This window comes from Arabidopsis thaliana, chromosome 5 (assembly GCF_000001735.4).
Source record: "Arabidopsis thaliana chromosome 5, partial sequence".
Lineage (NCBI taxonomy): Eukaryota > Viridiplantae > Streptophyta > Magnoliopsida > Brassicales > Brassicaceae > Arabidopsis > Arabidopsis thaliana.
The window spans coordinates 1779870-1804528 of NC_003076.8; the positions used below are offsets into that span (position 1 = coordinate 1779870).

The 24659-nt window shown below is 37.0% G+C and overlaps 7 protein-coding genes, 1 long non-coding RNA gene and 1 other non-coding gene across 18 annotated transcripts; 6 read left to right on the forward strand and 3 right to left on the reverse strand.

Moving 5' to 3' along the window:
- GC1 (guanylyl cyclase 1) lies at positions 1-3596 on the reverse strand. Of its 7 annotated transcripts, none has more exons than NM_120675.5 (10): positions 3270-3582; positions 2617-2873; positions 2400-2524; positions 2149-2260; positions 1889-1963; positions 1533-1621; positions 1221-1282; positions 903-975; positions 526-601; positions 1-439 (listed from the first exon to the last, which is right to left on the reverse strand). In NM_120675.5, exons 2-10 carry the CDS (start codon positions 2788-2790, stop codon positions 401-403), a joined length of 825 nt encoding a protein of 274 aa, NP_568159.1. In that variant the 5' UTR covers positions 2791-2873; positions 3270-3582; the 3' UTR covers positions 1-400. The 7 variants fall into 7 exon arrangements, with proteins under 7 accessions (NP_568159.1, NP_001331576.1, NP_001331580.1 ...); NM_001342841.1 differs by having other exon boundaries at positions 105-439; positions 2400-2459; positions 2617-3148; positions 3270-3543; NM_001342842.1 differs by having other exon boundaries at positions 903-1282.
- Positions 3597-5975: 2379 nt separating this feature from the next.
- On the forward strand, positions 5976-8731 carry ROPGEF5 (ROP guanine nucleotide exchange factor 5). 2 transcript variants are annotated; one of them, NM_120676.3, is made up of 7 exons: positions 5976-6462; positions 6559-6675; positions 6760-6914; positions 6984-7058; positions 7143-7433; positions 7516-7878; positions 7964-8731. In NM_120676.3, the coding sequence occupies exons 1-7, from the start codon at positions 6159-6161 to the stop codon at positions 8492-8494; spliced, it is 1836 nt and encodes a 611-aa protein (NP_196213.2). In that variant the 5' UTR covers positions 5976-6158; the 3' UTR covers positions 8495-8731. The 2 variants fall into 2 exon arrangements, with proteins under 2 accessions (NP_196213.2, NP_001332731.1); NM_001342847.1 differs by having other exon boundaries at positions 7516-8731.
- A 50-nt stretch (positions 8732-8781) lies between these two features.
- On the forward strand, positions 8782-8853 carry AT5G05945. Its single transcript has one exon. It is a non-coding gene; the product is annotated as a tRNA-Asp (tRNA).
- Positions 8854-8868: 15 nt separating this feature from the next.
- MEE60 (maternal effect embryo arrest 60) lies at positions 8869-10123 on the forward strand. The gene has a single exon (NM_120677.2). It carries the CDS (start codon positions 8945-8947, stop codon positions 9470-9472), a length of 528 nt encoding a protein of 175 aa, NP_196214.1. The 5' UTR covers positions 8869-8944; the 3' UTR covers positions 9473-10123.
- AT5G05960 (Bifunctional inhibitor/lipid-transfer protein/seed storage 2S albumin superfamily protein) lies at positions 9669-10964 on the forward strand. Its single transcript, NM_120678.3, has 2 exons — positions 9669-10720; positions 10809-10964. Exons 1-2 carry the CDS (start codon positions 10387-10389, stop codon positions 10823-10825), a joined length of 351 nt encoding a protein of 116 aa, NP_568160.1. The 5' UTR covers positions 9669-10386; the 3' UTR covers positions 10826-10964.
- AT5G05965 (cell wall RBR3-like protein) lies at positions 10919-12765 on the reverse strand. The gene is made up of 4 exons (NM_147842.3): positions 12498-12765; positions 11957-12020; positions 11308-11493; positions 10919-11206 (listed from the first exon to the last, which is right to left on the reverse strand). The coding sequence occupies exons 1-4, from the start codon at positions 12624-12626 to the stop codon at positions 11190-11192; spliced, it is 396 nt and encodes a 131-aa protein (NP_680147.1). The 5' UTR covers positions 12627-12765; the 3' UTR covers positions 10919-11189.
- Positions 12766-15424: 2659 nt separating this feature from the next.
- Positions 15425-19658, forward strand: NEDD1 (Transducin/WD40 repeat-like superfamily protein). 2 transcript variants are annotated; one of them, NM_001125704.1, is made up of 10 exons: positions 15425-15757; positions 16107-16219; positions 16305-16565; positions 16656-16760; positions 16943-17008; positions 17194-17415; positions 17678-18184; positions 18382-19008; positions 19089-19265; positions 19337-19658. In NM_001125704.1, exons 1-10 carry the CDS (start codon positions 15595-15597, stop codon positions 19442-19444), a joined length of 2349 nt encoding a protein of 782 aa, NP_001119176.1. In that variant the 5' UTR covers positions 15425-15594; the 3' UTR covers positions 19445-19658. The 2 variants fall into 2 exon arrangements, with proteins under 2 accessions (NP_001119176.1, NP_196216.2); NM_120679.3 differs by having other exon boundaries at positions 19092-19265.
- Positions 19621-24623, reverse strand: DFB (DHFS-FPGS homolog B). Of its 2 annotated transcripts, NM_120680.3 has the most exons (17): positions 24426-24623; positions 24296-24335; positions 24084-24199; positions 23919-23984; positions 23257-23366; positions 23026-23086; positions 22470-22553; positions 22294-22350; positions 21970-22030; positions 21748-21794; positions 21595-21672; positions 21125-21289; positions 20749-21021; positions 20501-20579; positions 20240-20395; positions 20038-20153; positions 19621-19928 (listed from the first exon to the last, which is right to left on the reverse strand). In NM_120680.3, exons 1-17 carry the CDS (start codon positions 24570-24572, stop codon positions 19869-19871), a joined length of 1716 nt encoding a protein of 571 aa, NP_196217.2. In that variant the 5' UTR covers positions 24573-24623; the 3' UTR covers positions 19621-19868. The 2 variants fall into 2 exon arrangements, with proteins under 2 accessions (NP_196217.2, NP_001031840.1); NM_001036763.2 differs by having other exon boundaries at positions 24296-24591.
- Positions 22545-22884, forward strand: AT5G01125. The gene has a single exon (NR_142479.1). It is a non-coding gene; the product is annotated as an other RNA (long non-coding RNA).
- Positions 24624-24659: the final 36 nt, after the last annotated feature.

The following is a 24659-nucleotide window of genomic DNA, read 5'->3' on the forward strand; positions in this document are numbered from 1 at the left end:
TCATTTTCCACGGTAGGGCGCGATTAAAGATCCGGTATTTGTATGGTTCGGTTCGTTCCGGTACGTTCGATTTTACTCCTTTTTTTTCTATTGATCAACAAACTGACAAAGCTTGGTGGAATCACTCTTATTGCTCGAACACTTTAATCAATCAAATCTTTTCTATTCACCAATTTGTACAACAAGGAATTATAACTGCCAACACAAGAATCTCATAAACGCAAACAGATACTGAGATATTTCATGACATATGTATATCTTTTCCTTCTTCTTTGGCAGCATCCATATGTAAAGACGTATGTATAGAGACGTATACTTTTCACCTCATGTTCTTCTGGGAGAAAACACTCAGGTTTCATTCTCATCCAGAACTGATTTGATGATGATGATGACAACTATTCTAATATCCGTTCTGGTTCCTCATATTCTCCAAGTTTATCTGCACAAATCCAATTTACCAACACATCAACAACAGAGCCATTACAACACAAGCCAAAGCCAACTATTAATGTTTCCTTAGATTACCAGGAGAAGATCTTCGTCTGTGCCAAACGATTTCCGGGCATTCTCCAGGCATTTTGACGAGATCCTCTCATGTATCCTGCAAAACATTTCTCTATCAATTCTTACTAGTTCCAAGATGATGCATACGTGCTCTTTCTTACTTAGCGAAACTCTCTTCTTAAATAGTAATGAGAACTCGCATCTAAAAGATGGAATATCTTAGTATAAACCAACCTAAATCTCTCTTCCCATTATGTTTAGATTTTAACTCATTACTAAACAGTTTCAATGTGTATTGCTGATCGATGAACATGGCAACCAGATATAACATTTCCAAGAAAATGCTGTAGAGCACCGATTTGTAAGTATTGAAGCAATGAGATATAACAAAACATTACTTGGAACTGGCGGGATCTCTGATCTCGAACTCATCCCTAACAGCATCATAGCCACATATCACGACATAGTGACCTATTGGAAAACATGAAGGAAACAAGTTGATGTAAGAAATTTTGCTAATGTAGTCTTTACCGTTTGTGCTTCTAGATTTAAGCTTTCGTTAGTTAAAGAACAGTCTTTTTGTCTGATCTTGGCTTCATAAGTTCCCGGAGTTCCAATGATTATAACAGGATTATCAACATAAGATATAATCAAGGATGTGAAACTGGGGTTACCATTTTGGAAGAGAAAAGTCTAGGCTAAGGGACAATTCTCACCAGTGTAACAAGAATTGCTGGAGTGAAGACCAGAGACAAGCACTTCCTCCAACCAAGACTTGCTGCAACAGTAAAAGACGAGCATGAACACTATGCAACTTCTTTATCATACTTCTTGCACAAAAGCACTTGAAACAAGAAAGGCACATACACCCTTAATCAAGGGAAAATAACATTTCCGGAAAAAGGCTAAGACTGTCAATGAGCAAATTTTGTGAAGAACATGAAAGAAGCAGCACACATCCAAATTTTTTGATGAAGGGATCTGACTAGAGCGAATATATGAGAAGAAGAACAAAAGAGATAAGCGACCTTAGCTTGTCCTGGTCGACTAACGCAATGGCAATATAGTTCCCCGACAATAGCAAACAAGAAATCTCATGGATACTAACTGATCTGCACTGCAAAAACGAAGAGGTTGATTGAATTTGATTTCTATATAAATAATGGATTACACAAGGGAAGATTTTATGACAAGTGACTTTCCGCAGAAAATCCTGAAACAATGCACGACTGAAAGGGGAGTGTCTACAACAAAAGATCATGTCGTGGTATCTCTGAGTAGAAGAATTGCCCACGTATTTCAAGCAACACTAATGGAACAAAAAATAGCCAGCACTTTTTTTAAAGACAGGGGCAAGTAGCAACGTTTGGCCAAACAGTTTTACCTGTATAATAATGCCAGATTCATGTGCTTTCCTGAAGAGCAAATCGACACGCACCAGATCTTCAGGGAGCTGCTCCTGCATCATGATTGCCAAAAACGAACATCTTGAACGGTTTCTACTTAGAAGAAAAAGCAGGCATGTTCAGAAGTTCGGAAAAGCATCAACATTTCACTTACTCACTAAATCACACAGCATGACATGGTGCATGAGAAACTATTAAACAAGAATTTAGAGGTCTTTGCCATCTATAGTTTAGATACCTTGTAAAATTCCTCTATGGAATAATTCGGGTTTGCTCCAAATGTTATCGTGTAATATGAAAATTCCACACAGAACTTCTGCAGTAAATATGCGAGATCGACAGTCCAAATGCTGCAGAAATGTCAAAAGTCGATGATAAGTATTGTATTGAGATAGCATTCTAATGTTCTCATCTTGAAGAAGCAGATAGGGCAAATAATATATAATGGGATTACACTGCTGATGACCATTTATTAAGGTATATACAAACCTATTTGTGGAGCATATCTCAGCCAAATCCTCAAGAGTGCAGCTTGCGATGCCACTTGCTCTGAGAACCATAAGAACACAAGCGAGACCGCAATCCCATGAAGCTAACTGATGTACATGAGGGACCTAATAGCAATACAAAGGACCATAAATGTGGCAAAAGAGGACGATAAGTTGCAGCAACTGTAGATTTCCTAAGTTACAAAGATCAATCTTACATCCATGTGGGACGAGGATGGCAACCCTGCATCTCTGTACTTTCCATCACTCACCAAGGGATCATCGAATAGGCAGTATTTCGGAAAAGTCGAATCTCCATTTCCGTCTAATATCCCCTGATTCCTCTCCTCAACTCTTAATAGCTTGTTAAGCAGAAAACAAAGAGGCCACATCAATTACCAAGTGAGCTGTTACGCGGTCATAAAACAAACTTGTAACAGCCTTCTCTAATGATCTTGTTGCGGATATAATACACCTGAATATGCAACACAACGGAAGAATCATCAAGATAGGAAGACGAATAAACTCATAAAGCTCAAATTCCTTAACCAGTCAAAGCTAAATTCCGAAACTGAAGCTACCTCAAACCTAAACCCCTTAAAACCATGACTTTTTCTTCGAAAACAGAAACTCTACCTAAAAGGGTTCAACGAAAAGTACCCAAAAAGAAAAGACTTTTTGAATCGAAAACCCCAATTTTGTTAAAATCTCAGTGGCACCAGAAAGTCTCGCAGTTGCCAACCAATGACGCTGAAATTCAGATGTGACTCAACCCAATCAAAACCCCAACATCTAAAATCGAGAAATCTGTGATCAAGTTCCTTACGATTGATGTACCAATCGATTGGAAGGGGAGAGAAGAAGGACATACCTTTGATTAAGATGCAAGGGAGATGATTGGCGAGAGAGATTATGGGATCTGCAGCTCAATGAGGACGATGAGTTTTCTAATTACTACTCAATTTTCCTGGGAAAATGAAAAAGGTTTGGAATTTGGATAAAGGAGACGGGAGCTGTATCTTCACGTTTCTCGTGTTTTCATTTGTTTTTTTGCTCTTGGGATAGCGACGAATCCTGAGATTATTCTAATTTCAATCTTTTCTTCTTCTTCTTCTTATTCTTGTCTTCTTCTTATTCATCCTTCAATAGTTTTCTTACCAAATAAATAGCAGCAACAATAAAACCCCTTTCAAATAAGTTGGAACGTGATTTTTTCACGTTCTCAATTACTTGAAAACGTGATTTATATCAATATTTCACCGTTCAGATTTCAGAAGATAAAATCGTTTACCACTTTAACGTTTTCACGTTTCCAAACATGATTCTGATTTTGATTTTGTGCAAAATGTATTTTATTAGTCTAAACTATAAAACAGTTTATGAATATTCTAGAAAAAAACCCTCTATTCAGCTATAATATTTGTTTGATTCAATAATTTTATGAGATTTTAACTATCAATCTCACATATACCAATTTGTCTTCTTATGAACTTTATGGTTGTATTTATTATGATTAGTGAGTATATATTTTCTAGGGTTGAGGTTGGCAATTGGCATATGGCTAAACAACCCTATTGCTTAAGGCTTAGTTTATGTAGGTTAAACTTGTACTTAGATCTAAGATATCTATATGCGGGCAGCACAACATGCTTTCAACCATGTTTAGATAGTTTCAATTGCAAACTTAAGCAATGATTCATTACTACTGAGTATATGAGAATTGAAGCAAGGTTTAGTCGTTTAGATAGTTTCCTTAGTTTTCTTAGCTTAGATCTCAACACCGACCAAACATAATCATTTATTTGGACTATAAGAACTCTCACGATATCTTGGTTTGATTTTTACTTGTTGGATCAAGGGTTTGAGGGCAATAGTTTATATTTACCTAACTTGAATGGAGCATTCGTCCCTGAATTGCATTTTGCACCTATAGAAGGTGAGAGAGTTCATGCTCGGGTATAAGAAGTAATGGACTTGAACAAGAGGGCGCCAAAACTTTTGTCTAATCTCCATTGATACTGTAATTAAAAAAAATATCTTCATAACCAAATAAAGAGTCTATAGACTATATATAGGTCAGTCGTTTTCCTTTAAATTCAAACCTCTTATGAGATTTTTTAAAGAAATATCGTAAGAAAGAAAATTTTCAATCATGAAGTCTATAAAAGTTGTATATGCCAAACATAAAAAGTTTGAAGACAAAGGGTTTGAAAACCGAGATTGAATGTAGAAGGCGGGACACATAACAAAAAAAGTTTGTAAGAGTCATTAAGAGAGTAGTAAGTATATCAAGTTATCAATATAGATCGATATCAATACCTTTTTTAAAAAAATAAAAATAAAGTTACAACATTTGGGAAAAGTAAAATTTAGGTGAGTGCTGTGTCGAAAAAGTCAAAAACTGTCACTTTAATAAAAGTACTATACCTTATACATATAAGTTCATTTGAATTTTTGTAAAACACATCCGTTTAACAATTCGAATTTAGACAGTCCATAACCTTTCACTTTATTTTGACTAGTAATCAATAGTATTGCTTTATCGAAGTTCAAATTTTAGAATTGTTAGATGTGATGGACAAATGGACATGAGTCGTTATGACGTAACAAAATCCTAAAAATACAGATGTTTGTTCTTTGTTTTTTTTAACGCAATGGAAACTATACATTTTTTTGAAAAACCTAACAAATTTTGTTTATAAAGGATATCAAATTGTTATCGTAGAAACTAGAAAGTAGGAAAACTAATTTAAATTAGATAATTAAGCTCTCAAAGTCATTAAGCTACGCCTAATTGTGGGAGGTTAGGCCCTTAAACGGCTACGAACTTCAAACGAAATCGATATGGGACCATGCGTTTGAATTAAAACCTCAGATTACTATATTGCACACTACAGACATCCATATTAACGAAAATGCCACTCACTTACCCATTGCATTATTTCCTGACAACAAACAAAAAGATGGCTGCATTAAATCCACTTAATCCTTTTTAAACTCCTAATTATTACTTATTTACTTTAATATTGGCGGCCTATGTCACATTAAATTTTGGTACTCTTCAAGAAGAATGTCTCCACTTTCTTTTGTATGAACATTTTTCCGGTCTACTCTGCATTCAATAATATTCAGAAAGTGGTTTTGTTGATATTTGTTGCCATTTTTCGTTCAATAAAATCTTATAAACTGAAATTCAAACTTATCTTAGACCCAATGTTAAAAAATAAAAAAAAACTTATCTTAGACCCTGAATACAGCTATATTCGTGTTTAACTAAAACAATAAAACTTATATTTGAAGTTATTACTTCCAAACAATTAAACGTACTTACATCTTGTAAGATTTCTTTAGTTAACATGTCAATTTTGGAAATTCACCTGTCTCATTTACGTAACTAATTATTGCCTTGTAATTAATAAACCACACCGAGTCACCAATTGCTATTTGTGGTAAAATACTAAATTCTTGATTTAAAACATGGGCAGAACCGTAATATCCACACCATTCAAGAAATTTGTCCGCCAAAAAGATAATTTAATATTTTGAAAGAAAAAAAAGTCAAATATATTCTCTTTCTACTCGTGACTGAGGAAGAGAAACAGAGAGCATAACTTTATATCCAGCCGATTTTTTTTCAAATTTCTTACCTTTTGCTCTCACTAAAGCCATGTTCTTACCTTTATAGTGAGTGTTATCTAAACTCTTTTGGGTCTTTTGCAAAAGAAACCAGTTTTCAAAGTTCAAAATTTTGTTTTTAAAAATGGAGAATTTAGTGAAGAGCTGCGCAGGGATCGAGAAGAAAAGAAGCAATTTGACTCCATCGATGGAAGATATACTTACAGAGTCAAAGGAGAGAAGCAGCACTAGCGGAGCGAGCTACGAAAGCTCCTCCACCACCACCGTCGCTTCGTCTTCTCCACCACCACCACCGTCGCAGATTCTGGGTTGGCCGATTAGAAAAGCTTCATTTCGGAAAAATTCGAAGGAGAGTGTTAATTTTGATCATAAGAAATTAACCCTTCACGATGATTCTGGGTTTAAAGCGAAAGAGATGAATTCTGCAGGTTAGTGAGAAAAAATCAAAAATTGAAACTTTTTTACTCAGCCCTAAGATCTCATGTGTTTTCTTTGTTGTTGTTGTTAATCTGATTGTGGATTAGATGTGGAGATGATGAAGGAGAGATTTGCAAAGTTGTTACTTGGTGAAGATATGTCAGGTTCTGGTAAAGGTGTGTGTACGGCTTTAGCTATCTCCAACGCCATAACAAATCTCTGTGGTAAGTCTTAAAAAAAGACGAAGCTATCTTGTGTTTGTTAAAATGCTTGAACCAAAGTGTTGAATTTGATGTTTCTTCTTTTAGCTACGATTTTCGGGCAACTATGGAGATTAGAGCCACTTTCAAGCGAAAAGAAGGAGATGTGGAGAAGGGAAATGGAGTGGATTCTTAGTGTTAGTGATCACATCGTCGAGTTAACACCTTCAACACAAACTTATCCAGACGGCAACAAGTTTGAGGTAAGCTCTTGATTTTTTAAGATTGTTGCAACTGCAATTACTGGAGTTTGAATTGTGAATCTTCTTCAGGTCATGACTTGTCGACCAAGATTTGATCTTTTCATCAACCTCCCTGCTCTCCGTAAACTAGACAATATGCTTCTCGTGAGTTTCACTTAACTTTCTTATACGATGATCCTCTCAAGTGAAACCTGTTTTGATCTCTGATGTAATTTTCTTTTGCATTAGGATATATTGGCGAGTTTCAAGAAAACTGAGTTCTGGTATGTTGATCAAGGGATCGTTGCTTCGGAAAACGATGGCTCAGCTTCTTTCCGCAGAAAGATTCAGCGCCAAGAGGAGAAATGGTGGTTGCCTGTTCCTCGTTTAGCACCGAATGGTCTTACTGAAGAAGCAAGAACAGAATTGAATCATAAGAGGGAATGTGCGACGCAGATACTTAAAGCTGCAATGGCTATTAACAGCCTTGCTTTAACCGAAATGGATGTTCCTAAATCATACCTTGAAACCCTTCCAAAGGTCTACATCTTTAACTCAAAACATCCCTATAAAAACCATTGTAAGGTTTTTTTTTTGTTCTGACATTAAACTTTTGGTACAGAACGGTAGGTCCTGCCTTGGGGATGTTATCTACAGGTATGTAACATCTGACAAATTTTCTGCGGAGTCTCTTCTCGATTGCCTTGATCTGTCCTCTGAGCATATTGCTCTTGATATCGCAAACCGTGTGGAAGCTTCGATATATGTTTGGAGGAGAAGAGTTCAAACAAAACTTGGAGTCAACAATAATACTTCAAGCACTACTCCAAAGTTAACATGGGAAATGGTCAAAGAACTAATGGCTGCTGGTGACAAAAGGGGATTGCTTGTGGAGAGATCGGAAACTCTCTTACGTTGCTTGAAGCAGCGGTTTCCTTCTCTAACGCAGACTTCTCTAGACATAAGCAAGATTCAATGGAACAAGGTCCAGACACACAAATCCTCTAAATACATTACAGTACAAAATGGCTTTGCTTGTTCTTATATATTCAGTCCTTTGAAAATTTCAGGATATTGGGAAATCAATCCTCGAAAGCTACTCAAGGGCTTTGGAGAGCTTAGCATCAAACATCATAGCACGAATCGATGATTTACTCTACGTGGACGACTTAACAAAGCAATCAGATGATAACAATCTTTTGTCAAGTCCAGCGGTCAGCAGCATTATAGCTCACAAGAAAGTAGTACCACTCCCTTATCTAATATCTGCATCAGGAACTCCATATAGAACAAGCTTCTCAACAACACCAGGCTTCTCTCCTTCAATGATTAGCCCCAAGAAAGGAGAGAGGAGAACACCTTACTCCAGCAAGGACACTAACAAAATCATTGAGAAAGGTCTTCCTTCTCGAGGATATGGAGTGAGAAGAGTCTTGAACAATTATCTTGGCATGGAATCAAAACTGAAAATATGCGTTAATCCGTCAGATAATGCAGATACAGCAGTGATTAACCAAATCAGCAAAGACGTGGAAGAAGAGAAGAAAAGAAACTCAACATCAGTCCATCAAAAGGGTCCTCCAAAGTACACTGTCTCTTAAAAGCTAATAGAAGAAACTCAATAGAGTGTATAATTAATGCAGACATGGATTGATTTGTTTGATATTTACTTGTAGTTTCTGTCTTATTTGGAATGGTAAAGTGTCTATCTTTGCAAACCAAATCAGATCACAAAATAGACAAAAATGAGAGTGGTTGTAACAAATATTCTCATCAAATTTGTTCTGGTTTGGTTTACTAGCTTTATTTATTTGGTAAACAATCACCAATAACGTGTATAATTTAAAGTTATGATTATAATGTTTCTTTTTGTAACCCACTACAAAATGTCGTTGTAGTATAGTGGTAAGTATTCCCGCCTGTCACGCGGGTGACCCGGGTTCGATCCCCGGCAACGGCGATTTTTTTTTTTTTTAAATCTCTTCCTCCTTTTTTATTTCCTTTCTGAACGAAGCTCTCTCTCTGATTGGCCGGATCTGCCGGAGAGAAAAATGACGACGAGTATTCACATCACAGCTCTCGACGGAATCGTCAACGTGAACTCACTCTTCACACTCGCCGTATTCATCGGATTAGCTTGGAACCCTACCGATCCAGACAACAGCCTCGTAACCGACCCTAATTGCGTCCCCACAGCTCGTATGGCTGAGAATCTCGTCGCCTTCCATGTGTACTCTTTCGCATCATTCCTATTCTCAAGTCTCATCGCTCTAGGTCTCAAACAAGCAATGAGGCTCAACATAGCTTCTTCGTTTCACATCTCTACTCGAATCGATCCTGTGGTTTACTATGTGAACAAGACGGCTCTTAGATTTGGGATGGTTACATCCGGTTTGGGATCGGTTTGTGGATGTGGGTTTCTCATGTTGGCTTTGATTAATGTTGTTCAGATCAAGCTTGGGACTTTGGGCTGTGGTGCTAGTGGTCATACTTATGCAGCTGTTGTGCCGCTTGTGATTCTGGTTCCTTCTGCACTTTTCATCTATGTTTCTCTTATGTTATATGCTTTTACTCGTTAGAGACATGGTTTTTGATTCCATGGTTGATGCAATTAGGGTTATGTTTGTATGATGATGATATGATGGAAATGAGAATGATTCTATGTTTGATATGGTTCTTTGTAAATCTCTTGGTTTGGCTTCTGATTTAAGTTTAGTGTCTGAGTTTTTGGATAGATGATATTCTAGATTTGATTGGAGTTAGGCACTTATGTGTGTTTTATCAGGAATATTAACTGGTGGATTCATTCAAACTGATTTGATCCCAGGAAATGGGTATGAGATTATGCTGGATTCTGATGCCTGTTTGGTTTGATCTCTTGGATTATTGATAAAGCAGAGTCTACTTGGAATCATTCATCAAAAAGAGACAACTTTTCTCTGTTCCTCATTTGGATAGAGTTTTTTCACTTGTTTATAGTTTTGTGTCTTCTGACTAAGCTGAATGATTGATTTCCTCTGTATACTATCCCATTCCCACATATCTCGGGAACTGCTTTGTATGCATAATTGTATGAAAAAATAGCTTTGAGGACTGGAGAAAAGGAACCTGATATATCTAGATCTCATGAGGTGATCAGTGAATTTTCAGCTTAAAACTTGAAGGCTCATAAAACCATACTTTTGGAAGCTTTTTCTTTGGTTTATGCTATTACATTTGTCATGTAAAAATACCTCTTTGCTTTCTTCAAAGGTTCAAATGATTAGCTTAGAGACTAAAGGGCAGCATGATCTTACTTTAGATTAAAATAGCTATGCACTTAGAGGCTCTTAATGCGACTGATTAGGTGAAGTAATTACTATGTTCCTTTAGTGCTTCTTCCACTACTTCTGTGTGGAATTTCTCTGATCCTTCCAAATCCTCCTGCAATTTCAGTTGCTATAAAACTTAGGTTCCATAACTAGTAGTATATGCATCAACTCATCACTCAAGAATGGAAACCCATGTTTTATCTCGCATTTTCCTCCTAGTTCTCTGCATCTACAGCCTTAAAACCATGGTTTATGGGGCTGGAGAATGTGGGAGAAATCCTCCAGACAGAGAAGCCATAAAGTTGGCTCCTTGTGCAATGGCTGCACAAGACACATCTGCTAAAGTGTCAGCAATTTGCTGTGCTCGAGTGAAACAGATGGGGCAGAATCCAAAATGCCTTTGTGCTGTCATGCTTTCTTCCACAGCTAGGAGCTCCGGAGCAAAGCCAGAGATCTCGATGACTATTCCTAAACGCTGCAACATCGCTAATCGTCCCGTCGGTTACAAATGTGGAGGTAATGACATAAAAAGCTTATTAACTTTTTCTATTTCATTGCAGCTGCAATTTTGCTTATCAAATGTTTTTAACTTGTTCTCTTGCAGCTTATACTCTGCCTTGAAGCAGCAGACAGAAAGCAATAGACGTGTTCTTCAAAACCAGTCTAAATTGTCACATGTTCACAGTTGTATTACTTGGTTTCAATAAAAATATGAATCAAAATGATGATTGATCATGAAATGGTATGACTTGTTACTGAGATGATTGTGAGTATTTGATTACTTGTTGTATGCGATACATTAGTCATAGATGCGGTCCACTAACCGCCCTCTTTAACTACCAATCCCCAACATGTAAGATTACACACGAAAAAGATGAAGAGCATATAAACAAAACCCGAAGATCACACTGCAAAGTTACTGATATGAATGCAGTGGATACATATGGCCATTGCGAAATCAAGTAGACTAGTAGTTAGGTTGATCTTAGTAATACAAAGAACCTGCATTAATGAAACAATCCATTAATTGTTGACTTGAGAAGAGTGATTTGAGAATAGAGATCATTACTAAGCAATCACGGCATAATTAAGTAATTAAGTACCTTTCCACCAATTTCCTCTTGAAGTAGAGGTGGTTATGTCAGTGCGATCATTGGTTTCTTTGGGCTGATGAGATGGAGAAGTGGAGGAACCATCGGTTCGTGGAGGTGAATAGTGTTGCTGGCCTCCGTAGTAAATGGATGAGCTATAGTAGGAGGATTCTCTCTTTTCATGGCTGCTCCTCTCATCTTTGGAAACACAACAAAAAGAAAGAAAGAAAAAACCATAAATCATCAACACCTTCTTACTTTTTACTTTTTTTTTTTTGGTTTCTACTTTTAACTTTCGAAGAAATGAGAATCAAAAGGTCTATAATTTGCAGAAAGAGTTATTGCAACTAACATTTCTGTAAAACAACTTGGTGAAAACTAAGTGACGTTTTAAAAAAAACTCAAATAGCCTTCTTTTTTTTGTTAGATCAAAGATTGGCCCTGATGTGTATCTTTAGTAAATGAAAAAATATTACTTTCATAATTAAATCAGATGATTTCAACATATACCCTGATATAACTTATTAATTTATCCCTAAAAAGAAAACTATAAATTACTAGAGGTTACTAATTTATCTCCCTAAAATTGGTTTCTAATATTTACAAAATTTGAAAACTATTTTGGAAATTCAACCCAAAGAGAGAAAGCTGTATACAATACCAGTGGCTTGAGAGATGTTGCCTTGAACTTCAGGAGCAGTGTGACTGCCCTTCTTCCTTGCTACCTACATTATTAAATGGCTTCAAATTAAGGGACCCTCAAATTAACTTTTATTTAAAAAAAGAAACAAAACCTATAGACCACATACACATACACACACACACACACAAACATATATGTATATGCACCCACAAGAAGATTCATGCATGGTTCTGATGCATACTTGTCGTGTAGCTGGTTGGGAAAATTCTTTATCAATTTGTATAATCCTTATCCATTCCCAAAGAAAATCAACACAAATTGTGTGTCATAATTCAGGTTTATTCGAGTTGTTCAATATGTAAAAACCAACAAATTACAAGTAAATTCATCGAAATTTGTCACACAACCGTTATATATGTTCATTAAATGAAAGATAATCGAACTATATATACATGCATCTATATATGCATATACTAACTAACACAACATATATATATACATAAATATTTCTCTCAAAACAAAAGAAAACATATACATATGCAAAGGTAAATAGATATACCGGAGGAGGAAAAATGGAGTCGAGTATAGTTGAACAAGAAGAAGCAGATGCTGATCCTTTCGGACCAAACAGATTATCAAATGAAGAAGAATGCGATGATGAAGCAGCTTTGGTTTTCTTGATGTCCATTTTATGAGTATATGTAGTAACTAAACTTCACAATGTGAATTTCTTGTGAGAGAGACTAGAGAAGGAGAAAGAGAGAGAGAAATGAATGTTGATATTTTGATGAGTGAGAAATGGATAATGATAGTTTTGGTTTTTGCCCTAATTAACTCCCCAACGGTCCGTTATATAACCAACTTCTTCTGATGAGAAGGAGATGGGTTCACGTGATCCCCACGTGGCTCTGCCGCCGTCTTCGACTCTCTTCTCACCGCCACGTGTGCTTTCTCGTAGATGCTATGGATAAACTTTGCTTTTACTACTTTTGTACTCTTTCTTCTCTTCTTCTATTTTGTCATTTGGATAAGTTCTTTTACCTTCTTCTTTTCTTCCTTTATACAATGAAGATATTAAACTCTCGTTTTTATTATTGATCTTTGGCACATTACACTGACAACAATCTCTATCTTCTTCGTTTTCTTTAAATTAAATAATTCGATCATGTGACTCACTATCGACTTATTCTCGAAAATGTCGCTTTGATTTTATTCTAAGACTTGTAAGTTTGACTTCCATTATTATGGAGTATGGACTAAAGGTTTATTCATTGACATCCTCAAATCTCGAATATTAAACTTTCATTTTAAAATCTTTTATATATCGGAGGATTTTGTAGGAGGATAATGGTTATTCGACCTTTTTTTGGTTTTTGATGTTATAAATAAGAAAATGTCTAGTCTATTGGTATTGGGTCCGAGAATGTCATTTATATACGGATAATGTTGGATAGTGAAACAAATTTTATGCCGTTGATGTGGTTTACAGGAATGTAAAATGCTATACTATACATATGATCATTTAACCTATACAAAATATAATGGTTCATCTAAGATCACAACAGATAAAAATAAAAAATTATTTCAGGTAAAAGATTGATTAAGAGAGTCCACCATTGTGGGGATTAATTTGTAGAAACTTCTCATGGAATCTATTTCCCACCTTATTCTTCGTCGACTTATGATATAGCACATTCATTTCTTTAGAATATATATATATATATATATAACCTGATATTGATATTTTGGTCTCTCTACTAATTAACCAATAAAGAATGTATATATTTCATCTTTTTACCGGAAATTCCGACCTCAGCCAAATATATATATCTGCAGATTTTTTGACGGTGAAGTGAAGCTAAATCATATCAAAATAGATCTGATAAATTGATATATTCCAACAAAAAAAGAGAGGTCGCAAAGCAAAGCAAAGCAAGCTGAAATGAAACAGTAATGAAGCATATTCCACGTCAATCTCTTCTTTAATTTTGATTGCGTTTTATCTTCTCCAAATCTAGTAAGATTCGCCGTATAACAATAATAAAAAACATTGGGATATAAGAATAAAAATCACTTGCAATTCTAATTTCGGCGGATAGATTTGATATTCCACCCACATACATGCAGACACATATATGCCGACATCAAGTGAACATAAATTTTATCAAAAAAGAAGAAGAACAGAAATGGCTTTCACATGTTAACAAACAGAAAAAGAGGACAGAAATAATGCATGCTTAGAGTATTCTTATCCACTTTGTTGGACCAACTTCTTATATGCTTTTATGTCGTATGTTGTTTAGGTTTCATCTTAATGCAGAAAATATTAGTTATAGCTAACGAATTTAAAAGTGTTTAACCTATTGTAGGTTTATATTGTTGTGAATCCGATCATTAGTAGTTTACGGTTGCGAATCCGATCATACTGTCGACAGATTATTAATGGGAGATGATTCTCGTGTTAAATCTCCGGTTAAACTATCGCTAGACGAGTTCCAAATTTATATTATTACCTAGAAAACAAATTAGATAATATTCGGCTCCGATATATTGGGGTCAAATGACTTCAAGGGCCGCTGAAGCTAAGAATCGGAAAAGTGGTCAGCTAATTAATTCGAAGGCAGCAGGAGTTAGGAATAAAAAGTAGATAATTAATTCGAAGGCAGCAGGAGTTAGGAATTGTAATGTCTTCTAGAGTTCGAATAGTTTAAAGTTTAGACGAATGATTCGAATCTATGTGAAGTTAATTTATACACAAATATTAATTCTTCCACTCCTAAATCTCTCACTCAGTCACTCTATCATGGATATCAAATCATGGTGATCTAAGGATCGGTTCTCGATTCATGTTTTACAATTGTGTTAAGCGTAGTGATTCCACTATTCAACACTAATATGTTTCTAAATCTCACATGTGTAGATAGCAAATGAAACTGAAATTGAGCTTCTAATCACTATTTAAACCAAAATGTAACGTTTTCCCTCTATTTTGACTCATCAAATCCTAATACTCTTTCAAATGTGTTATTTTCATTTTGAAACCTCTTAAACAAGACCAACAACACAGTATATAGTCGAATAAGTTTGCACAAAATACGTTGAGGAGCTAATTCTAGTAAGTTAATAAAATTTTGTATTTTATCATACTTTCAACTTTACCGTACATAATAATACATTAGGAACCTTTTTTTAAGAAAAAAAACGAAAAATACTCATAAACGTTGGAAATCTAATTATAGACTGTTTAGTAGATGTTGTTCAAAAAAAAAAAAAAAAAAAAACTGTTTAGTAGATTTATAATATTTTGTTTTATTTCATATTTTTAAACATTTCCATAGTATGTAGCAAAACTATATTTTTTTATTCAGAAAATATTAATATTCACTGCTCTTTTTTTTTCTTCAAAGGAGGAAAAAGCCTTTATCATTTGGACGGACAAGCGCTCGAGAAACTAATTTAATTCAAAAATACTTTTTTTTTGTTTTTCTGTCATTTCGAATCTGTCTCTAATCTCATAGGGTTCAAAATTTGGTTTCTGCTGTTCTCTCGAGAAAAAAGTACAGTTCCCGCATTGTTCAGATTCTCTAAGATTCATTCATCAATCTGACTTTTCCCGGGAAAATTCACTGTCTCTGAGTCCAAACCCGAATCCAGCGATGATGTCGAACTTGGTAGAGCCATCGTGGCGCCTTCTGGCAGCGAGCGGCGGAGATACGGTTAAGCTTTTCGACGTTTCTGCCGATTCCGGCGATCCCTGCGTTTTGAGCTATACTCCGTCACCTGGTTGTGCTGTCAACTCCGTCAAGTGGAATCATACGAGTATGTATTCTCCGATTAGTCTCATTTCCTGGTTTCCTTTGGTTGGTGAGAGTTTAGGAAAGTTGCTGAAGTAGTGATTCCACTTTTGATCTTAGGTTTATGTAATGATTCAGCTGAGTTTTAGTATTTAACAAATCTGGATTTTCTGTGATCTGCTGTTCAAAATTGAGGTTCTGTTTAACTTTAGGAATCGTATTTGGGAATGCAATTAGTCAATTTCTGCTGGAAGCAAACAAGTTTCTTGGTGAAAATCGTTGTGTTTTGGATGCTCTTTAATTCAATCTGGTGAAAATCGTTATTTGTTCTCTTTTCTTTTCCATTTGTTGAAGTTATGTTATTTGGTATGCAGATTTAGTGGTGGCCAGTACGGGAGAAGATAAGAAGATATCCCTGTGGCGGAAAAATGGGCAGAGTTTAGGAACAGTTCCAGTTACTGGGAAGGACGGTGGTGATAGTGCTGAGGTTATATTCCTTTCTCTCCACTGATTCTAATTTCCATGTCTTGCATCTCTTGGATGATACTATGTTTGTGTCTTGATGAATTCAGGAATGTTTATCGGCTATTAGCTTCAGCAAAAAAGGCTCCAGGTACATTTGTTCTGGAGGAACTGGTCAAATTGTTAAGATATGGGATCTGCAAAGAAAGCTTTGTATTAAGAAGTTGAAAGGTCATACAAGTACAATAACGGGTGTGATGTACAATTGCAAAGATGAGCATTTGGCTTCTGTTAGTGTTGGTGGGGATCTAATAGTCCATAACCTTGCATCTGGAGCAAGGGCTACCGAACTCAAAGATCCAAATGGGCAGGTTGTTCAGTTTGTACATGTATACTTACATCTATAGACCAGAGCATTGGTCATCAAATTAATTGACTTTTTAATCGATTCAAGACACCAGGTATTAAGGTTGCTTGATTATTCAAGGTCTAGTCGACACCTCCTAGTTACTGCAGGTGATGATGGCACTGTACATCTGTGGGACACAACTGGTCGTAGCCCGAAGGTTTACTCTTTTACTTATTGGTGTTCATGTGGAAAAGACTGTATTTTCCATTACATTGGCTCTCCTGTCAATTTTGAAAAGCTATTGGGAACTTTTATTTTGATGGTGTTGTACACCTTAGTGGGGGAAGGGGGGGGGCAGTTGGGAAGCCAATTAACTTTTCTCTGCTTTCATTTCCACAGATGTCCTGGTTGAAGCAGCATTCGGCACCAACTGCTGGTGTTTGCTTCTCTCCATCAAACGAAAAGGTATCTGAATCCTTATCACTCTTGCTACAGATACGCAAGAAAGTCAGAAAAAAGTGGTTGCAATTGATTCTGCAAACAATGTGCATGTCACCCTCAATTTTGATAAGCCTGTCTAATGCTCTTGACATAGAGTTTATAAACATAGTATCTACCTAACCTACAATCTAGATTATCTACCGTAACAGATAATTGCTAGTGTCGGGATGGACAAAAAGCTTTACACTTATGATTCTGGATCCAGAAGATCTTCGTCCTGCATTGCCTATGAGGCACCTTTCTCCTCTTTGGCGTTTGGGGATAATGGCTATATTCTGGTAGCTGGAACCAGTAACGGTAGAGTAGTGTTTTACGACATCCGTGGAAAACCGCAGCCTGTTACTGTCCTGCACGCTTTCAGTAATTCAGAGGTAAATATTTAACCCACTGCAATCTATTTAGCATGTCCTATCTAACGAATCTGGTTCCATGGATAGTTACATTTTGCGCTTATCAGTATTAGTTGTTTATTTGTTGTCCCTATCCTGGTTTGTCAGCGGCTTCATCAATTTAATATCTCCAATAGTAGCAGCGAATGTTTTTTTCTTTTGGTGTATATTGTTGGGGTCAACTGACTAATGATACATAATACTTTGGATTGCAAAGTTAACAGCATTTGTTTGTATTGATCAGGATGTAACAAGTTTATCATGGCAAACATCAAAACCAGTTATTGTGAATGAGAAAAATTACACTTCTGAGATGGCTCTTCTTGGCAGTACTGTGGAAGATTCAGTTGTCATTCCAGATCCACTTCCCTCAACGACACCCTCAGCTTCACAGTCCGCTATGGCACCAGGTTCCCGTGGAGTATCCGCGAGTACTGTAAATGCATCATCAGTTGAACAAACACCAAATAGAAATCATCTATGGCCTAGTGGGCCACTGGGCAGACTGCATGCACTTCGTGCAAATGACAGTTATAATGATGATATGGGTGTTTTTTCACCTATTATTGACGTATCATCTGTTGAGAAGTGGGCTGATAGTGAAGGATATAATAATAAGGACCATTTAGTTGTTGACAACAAGCCGTCCTCTTTGCTATTTCCGTCATCCAGCAAGGGATATTCGTTTGGAGACAATGGAAGCAAGGAACATCCAATATTCGATTGGAAACCAAGCTCTACTTCGAAACAGGTTCGTGTTTCTTCATCAAGCAAGTGCTTGTTTTTTTTATTAATCAATTTCATAACTTCATTACGTCTTCCAAGTCTCTGTTAGTCTGTTTATTTGTGGTTGTACAGAATACACTGGCTGGACTTAATTTAACTTGCCTTCTATAATTCTCTTTCGTATGTTTCATCGGTTTCAAACGTTTTCCATTGTTTACACAGGATGACCCGAGGGCTGCTTTTTCGTCTTTTGGATCTATTACGCCAACAGCATCATCCAAAAGTGAAGACTCTGCCTTGACACCTCCAGAAGCATGGGGTGGTGATAAATTTTCTGAGAAGTTTAACCAATTGGCCAATGAGAAATTTTCTGATAAATTTAGCCACCTGCATGCACCTTCACGTCTCGCTGTTTCAAGCACAGGTGCTAGTACATCTGGATCAATGTTCTCTAGCTCTCGAGATTTCCCCTTGTCGCATGGTCAGACAAACTTCGCAAACGCTAGCTTAGAATTCCCACGGATCAGAGACTTCTCTTCAACCTTTGAGACATCCTCAACACAGACAGACAACAACTTGCCTTCAAGCCCATTGTTTACAAAAGGCATCACAGCTCCTGGTAACATTGATTCGTTGAGGCTATCACCAAATTTTACTCGTAGGTTCTCAACATATGCTGAGAGAATCAGCACCACTTCTTCCTTTAGTGACGGGGCCTCTCTCAGTCTGGGTGGCTCACCCAAGATAAAGAAAACAGGCTCAGAAACGAGAGAGGAAGTTTTAAATCATCTGTTGGCAAGACCAGAGACAGTAGTTGCAACAGAAGCAGGAGCTATGCCGCTTATGAATGTACGTAAAAGTTTCACAAAAGCCTGAGAGTTCATATTGTTTGGATATCTGTAACTTCACTAACTTTTGCAAACCTGTAGCAGGGAGGGTTGAAGCAATCTCAAACGGATCAACAGCAAGTGATGGGTAGTAGCAATTTCACGCTTCAGCTATTTCAAAGAACGCTCGAAGGAACTCTGGATTCTTTCCAAAACTCAATTCATGACGACGTAAGGAACCTTCACATTGAGATCCTCAGACAGTTCCACATGCACGAGGTATCGTTTGCTCTTACTCGAATCTCATCCATGTCTTCTTTAAATGACTGAAACTGTTTCTTTTTTAACAGATGGAGATGTCGAAGGTGTTAAGCTCGATTCTGGAGAACCAAGCGGAGCAAATGAAGGAGTTAAAGTTGTTGCGAAAAGAGAATCAAGAGCTCAGACAAAGGCTTTAGGGGAGACCGTTGTGAGTTTTTTGTGTTTAAATGATGTGTGGATTTATATCTTTCTCTTTGGTACTCTTCATGTGTTCCTCTCCCCGATCGAATCCGTTTTGATTTCATATTATGATTGATCCGTTTGGGTTTTGGTAGAGATCTTGTATAATTTGAAACACTGCGTTTCCTAATCTGGAGGAAGCAAATCATTAACCATGTCACAACGTTTGCCAACATGTTTCCTTTTCTTTTTGTTAACTATTGCTCTTGAATTTGAAAAAGATCACCACAACTTTGTTAGTACTTAAGCTGGAAACTAAAACCGAAATAATACAAAATAGCTTTTAATAAGAAATGCCATCCTCTTCCACAGTGGGTACGGTGATTGGTGGATGACGACTCGTGTATTGAAATTTGAAAAGTGAAGTGTGTTTGTTTCTCTTCATTTTCTGATTAATCTCAGTACATCGCCCACAAGATGTAACGAACCAGTTACAAGGACCTGCACACACAAACAGTCCCTGAGCCATCTTACATTGCTAACTATTCATTATCCGAAAACTGAAAACCCGGATTGAACACTCGTTCAGAAAAAGGGGTTTGTTTTATACCTGGAAACGTGTGGCTGAGCTACTCTCATGTACAGTGTCCCTTAGACATTTTATTGCCATGGGTAGTGAAGTAAACACCTCACTGTTTCCATCACTTTCACCATCTTTTTCTCCATCTGCGTGACCAAACAAGAAGAGTTAAGTTGAGATAACGATTGTGACGTGTTGATTTTATTCCATGATCATAAAGATTTAGGACTACCTCTTTCACTCTGCACAAGGCTTTCCCACACTTTCTGAAGTGTGAACTGCCATGACAAGTCAACCTGTGGATCATTCTCTGGCAAATCAGCTGCTGTACCAACCTTATGATACACCGACATGTTTGGTACAAACAATGCCTTCTTGAAATTGACACCTACATCAACCATTATTCAGCTTCTCTAACTATCCGTTTTACCTCAGGCCAAGTTTTCTGTTTCTACATTTTGTCTTTTGAAGACACAAGGGCTCACGAACTTACCGTATTTTGCGCACATATTCTTTAGATGTGGAAGCAGTAGATTTGGGTCCCGAACTGACATACAATTGAACAACAATATCTGCAAAGCAGCCAGATGCTCTCGTTCAGATATTTAAAAAGCTGAGAAACTAGAGAAAGACAAGCATAGACATAAGAAGATACTCTAAACCCAATCCTTTTCCTGTGAATTCATTCAGTCTCTCATATGATTTATAAATCCAAGACAGACCACGAAACCCGGACCTTACCTGTTCACAGGTTTCATTTGACCATTTATCATGAGAGGATCCTGCAGAGCCATTAACCAAATGTCCTGAACTCCCTGACTGGTTGTCTCCCTTAACCGCAACCGAAAACCATTTGGCGCATGCTTCCATGCTTTCTGGACTGTGAGCTCCATCCAGATAAAATACTAGATCTCCTGAAGTCCGAGATTCAGTATATTGATCAGGGACGACCTGTGCTCGTCCTTGCAAACTCGCTGTAGCTAACCCTTTGATGAATTTCTCAGGCAGAATACTCTAATTCGAAGAAGAATGTCGAAAAAGGGATGAAATTCACAAATGAGAGAAGGGCCAAGATACAAACTGTGAGTAAGCGTAAAGACGGAAAAGAGCATTTTACCATCTGAGTCCGACTCGGAACTTCTAGTTTACCAATTTGCTGAAGCCAGATAGAGGCAAGCGAAACTGCTAGACCAGCATTGACATATTGGTGTTCCCCATCAAGCCCAAGTTTCTGACCACTTAACAGCCTTGCGGTTAGTGGCTGCACCACTTCGAGATTCACCTGTCAATATGATGTTAAAGCTTCTCAAAAACACTTACCTACTTTCAAGATCTGTCAATAGAATGTTGAATCATCTCCGCAAAAGCACCCACTCTTACTTTCACAGATCAAAAAAGCTAGAATGGGACTATAACTAATGCACATATTTGTGGACACATTGATTTCTCATTATTTACCGTAAAAGAATGGTAGATCTAAAGCACTACAATCAACCACGCAGGACATAAACAGAAACTATATATATGTACATACATTGTCTACCAAATTTAATGACCATAGTGCTCATTAATTAAAATTGAGCGTACTTCTGTTTCGGAAGCTTTCTCTTCAAGGACACGCATGGCTTCATCAGGTTGGGGCACTGTGAAAGCTGGAACTCCAAGCTGAAATATGAACAATGAAGATGAGGCAACTATGGAGAATATTGCTAAGTTACAATTTAACAGAGTTATAGCCACCTTGAAAATTCCAGCCTTCTCACCAGCAATTTTTCCAAGTGTATCACCTGTGATGCATTCCACAGATAAGAAAGAAATTATAAAAACGAAATGTAACTCAAAATATGTCTGCTCATTTAATGCAAGCATAGACTTCATGCTTTAAAGTTCTGATATGAAAAAAAAAGAGTAGAGGCATGGACAATATTCGTATGGCATGCTGAGAAGATTCCAGTTACAAACCTAGAATTTCCATGTGGTCATATCCGAGTGAAGAAATACCACATACCACAGGTTTCTGAACCTGTAACAAGTCAGTAGTAAATCACCATGAGAACTTAATTAGGCACAAGAAGCTCTACTTACACCCGTCCTGAAAGTTATTCATATTTTAGTAATTGGAGTCTTTTGAGGATATTACTATACTTCAGTATACGATTAGTTAAGGATTTGGGTTCCGATCTTATCTAAGGTTTTCATATAACTTTCCTCTTTCGTAATTCAGGATGTTAGGTAAAGGGATATGTTCAGACAAAAGCATTTCAGCTGAAAAAAGGTCAAACATACCGCATTGGTGGCATCAAACTTTCCACCTAATCCAACCTCCAATATAGCAGCATCTACCTGCATAAAGAAGCAAAAAGCAGAACCCCTTATATCAATAAAGAGAACATGATGTTAGTTTATCTATCATGTCACTGAGTAAGAAAAATAGTCAGCCAAGGTAAAGACTGGTATCAAACCTCTTCTGCAGCAAATATTTTAAAAGCTAGCAATGCAAGGAAGCGGAAATATGTAGGCATTGGTATCTCCTCGTTAGTTCTCTCCTGCAAATCAAATAGTCGGCAACCTTGTATTTTGAGTAAAAAACTAAAGCATGTATCTTAATTTGCAACTATGCACACCATTGTAAATTCTTATGAGTTCATATCATGAAATACTCAGACCGCAAAACAAAAGGTGACTTCAACAAGATACAGGGAAGACACTATACATGAGCTCTACCGCATCACCACCCCCTCGATGAAAATAGTTCCAATAATACAATTTCTCTAAGTACCAAAACTTCAGTACTGAACACCATGGTTTTAAGCTAAAATGGAAAAACAAAATAAGTGTTCATGAAAAAGGGTGTTTTACATGTTTATCACATTCTATATGGCTTTCATCACTAAGATTCCAAGTTTACAGAACGTTACTAACAACTAGTCTACTAGTCAATCGAGATAACCAAACTACAGATATTGAGTTCAAAACAAATGAATCAAATAGCTGAACCTTCTTTTCTCACGAACATACCTTGAGCCTGTTATAGCACCACCAGAAATATCCCAAAAATTTCTCTTCACTTATGTCCACACTGCAGCAATAAATAGAACATATCAGATTAAGCGAATATAAGCATTTCTCAGTAAAGAAGAGTGAAAAACAGGATTATGCTAGCGAAGTATTGTTGGTTCCTGATTATATGAGGGCCGGTAACTATATATTTATTTTCTCAAAATTTTCAGCAAACTTAGAAAAACTTACCCATCCAAACGAAATCTTTCCCGGACATCAATGAGGTGAGGTGAAGTGAAGAGTCCAGTTCGAAAGCCATAGTTTCGAATAATAGACTCTGTAAAGGTACATGTGGATCCCTTCATGCCACATAAGAAACAAAAAGGAATACTGTTAGGTGCTGGATCAGATAGTAATCAGCCATGCTAACAATGAACCACTTTCATCAAACAAGTTCACTGAAGGTTTGAATCAAAAAGTAAGCAAGTACTAGTTTCATAACAATTTCCTTTGTGCTATCCCAAATCTACTATCACATAAGTGATATGAGTCAAGATTAAAGTAGCAACTTTTGCAAAACTGACACTCCATCAGATGAAACCATACGCATCTCCAAGCATGCAAGGATCTCAAAACCAATGTTCTTCTCGCACTCACTCAAATTGGAAAAAAGCTCAAGATGACTCAGTCCAGAAACGTATCTCTAATCCCCACAGAGCAAAAACCTTAGGCTTCTTCTGACAAAGCAGTCATAAGGACGTAACGGTCACAACTAGTGTAGAAGCTGACACGAATTCAGAAGATATCTAACTAACTAACTAAAGTAACAAAACCAACTCCTAATATTGACAATAGATGATTTAGTATCATTTATTGAGCTTTACCAGAAAAAGTAAAGTTGTTGTTGTTACCTTGCCTTTGGTACCAGCGACATGAATAACATTCATCTTTAAAATGTCTTCTTCCAGGTCAAGTAGCTGCCAAATTAATTACAAGAAGCGTATTCAATCAGAAAATAAAACAAAAGGTGCAATAAATATTCAAAACTCTACGAGAATCCAATCGAAAAGAGAAACCTTGAGATAATCAAAGACTAACTCAAAGCGATCCCCTTTATTGCTCTTATCAGCACGACTTCGTTTCGTGATCAAAGACGACAAAGCAGCCAACGCTTCCTCATATGAATCACCTCCTGTCACCAACAAAAACAAACAAGTGAACTCGATTCGATTACTGTTATCATCAAGTGAGGAAGAGCTAGAGAAGAATAAGAAAATCAATAACAAACCTTGAGCTGCCATGTCGATCTGCTTTCTTAACGAATGAATCTGAAACACGAATAAGAGAGAATATCAGAGATGCCGAAACTCCGAGATTCTCGGAATATGAGAGACAGAGAGCGAAAGAGAAAGGGAAACCTGAAAAGAGAGAGGAGATGGTAGGTGAGGCTGGTGGTGTTGGTAGTGATGGTGGAGCCGAAGAGTGAGAGGAATCGAGAGTTGACAGAGAAAGGCAGAGCTCAAACGGCACGATGTGGTTCGAGGTACTATCGAAACTGCAAACATTCTCTTGTCACTAACATTGCTACACTTCTTTTGCTTTTTGTTTACTCTTTTTCGGCAATTTGTTGACGAAAGCGGCGCATCACAAAG

Coding starts and splice junctions, on each gene's coding strand:
- GC1 (NM_120675.5), bottom strand. CDS start 2,790: ATGTGGCCTCTTTGTTTTCTGCTTAACAAGCTATTAAGAGTTGAGGAG. Junction 2,525..2,616: donor CATCCTCGTCCCACATGGAT/GTAAGATTGATC, acceptor TATTGCTATTAG/GTCCCTCATGTACATCAGTT. Junction 1,964..2,148: donor CCATAGAGGAATTTTACAAG/GTATCTAAACTA, acceptor ATCATGATGCAG/GAGCAGCTCCCTGAAGATCT.
- ROPGEF5 (NM_120676.3), top strand. CDS start 6,159: ATGGAGAATTTAGTGAAGAGCTGCGCAGGGATCGAGAAGAAAAGAAGC. Junction 6,676..6,759: donor CGCCATAACAAATCTCTGTG/GTAAGTCTTAAA, acceptor TTCTTCTTTTAG/CTACGATTTTCGGGCAACTA. Junction 7,059..7,142: donor AACTAGACAATATGCTTCTC/GTGAGTTTCACT, acceptor CTTTTGCATTAG/GATATATTGGCGAGTTTCAA.
- MEE60 (NM_120677.2), top strand. CDS start 8,945: ATGACGACGAGTATTCACATCACAGCTCTCGACGGAATCGTCAACGTG.
- AT5G05960 (NM_120678.3), top strand. CDS start 10,387: ATGGAAACCCATGTTTTATCTCGCATTTTCCTCCTAGTTCTCTGCATC.
- AT5G05965 (NM_147842.3), bottom strand. CDS start 12,626: ATGGACATCAAGAAAACCAAAGCTGCTTCATCATCGCATTCTTCTTCA. Junction 12,021..12,497: donor ACTCCATTTTTCCTCCTCCG/GTATATCTATTT, acceptor TTAATAATGTAG/GTAGCAAGGAAGAAGGGCAG. Junction 11,494..11,956: donor CAACATCTCTCAAGCCACTG/GTATTGTATACA, acceptor GTGTTTCCAAAG/ATGAGAGGAGCAGCCATGAA.
- NEDD1 (NM_001125704.1), top strand. CDS start 15,595: ATGATGTCGAACTTGGTAGAGCCATCGTGGCGCCTTCTGGCAGCGAGC. Junction 15,758..16,106: donor CGTCAAGTGGAATCATACGA/GTATGTATTCTC, acceptor TTTGGTATGCAG/ATTTAGTGGTGGCCAGTACG. Junction 18,185..18,381: donor CAAGCTCTACTTCGAAACAG/GTTCGTGTTTCT, acceptor TTGTTTACACAG/GATGACCCGAGGGCTGCTTT.
- DFB (NM_120680.3), bottom strand. CDS start 24,572: ATGTTTGCAGTTTCGATAGTACCTCGAACCACATCGTGCCGTTTGAGC. Junction 23,367..23,918: donor TCGCTGGTACCAAAGGCAAG/GTAACAACAACA, acceptor TGTGGCATGAAG/GGATCCACATGTACCTTTAC. Junction 19,929..20,037: donor GCTCAGCCACACGTTTCCAG/GTATAAAACAAA, acceptor TTGTGTGTGCAG/GTCCTTGTAACTGGTTCGTT.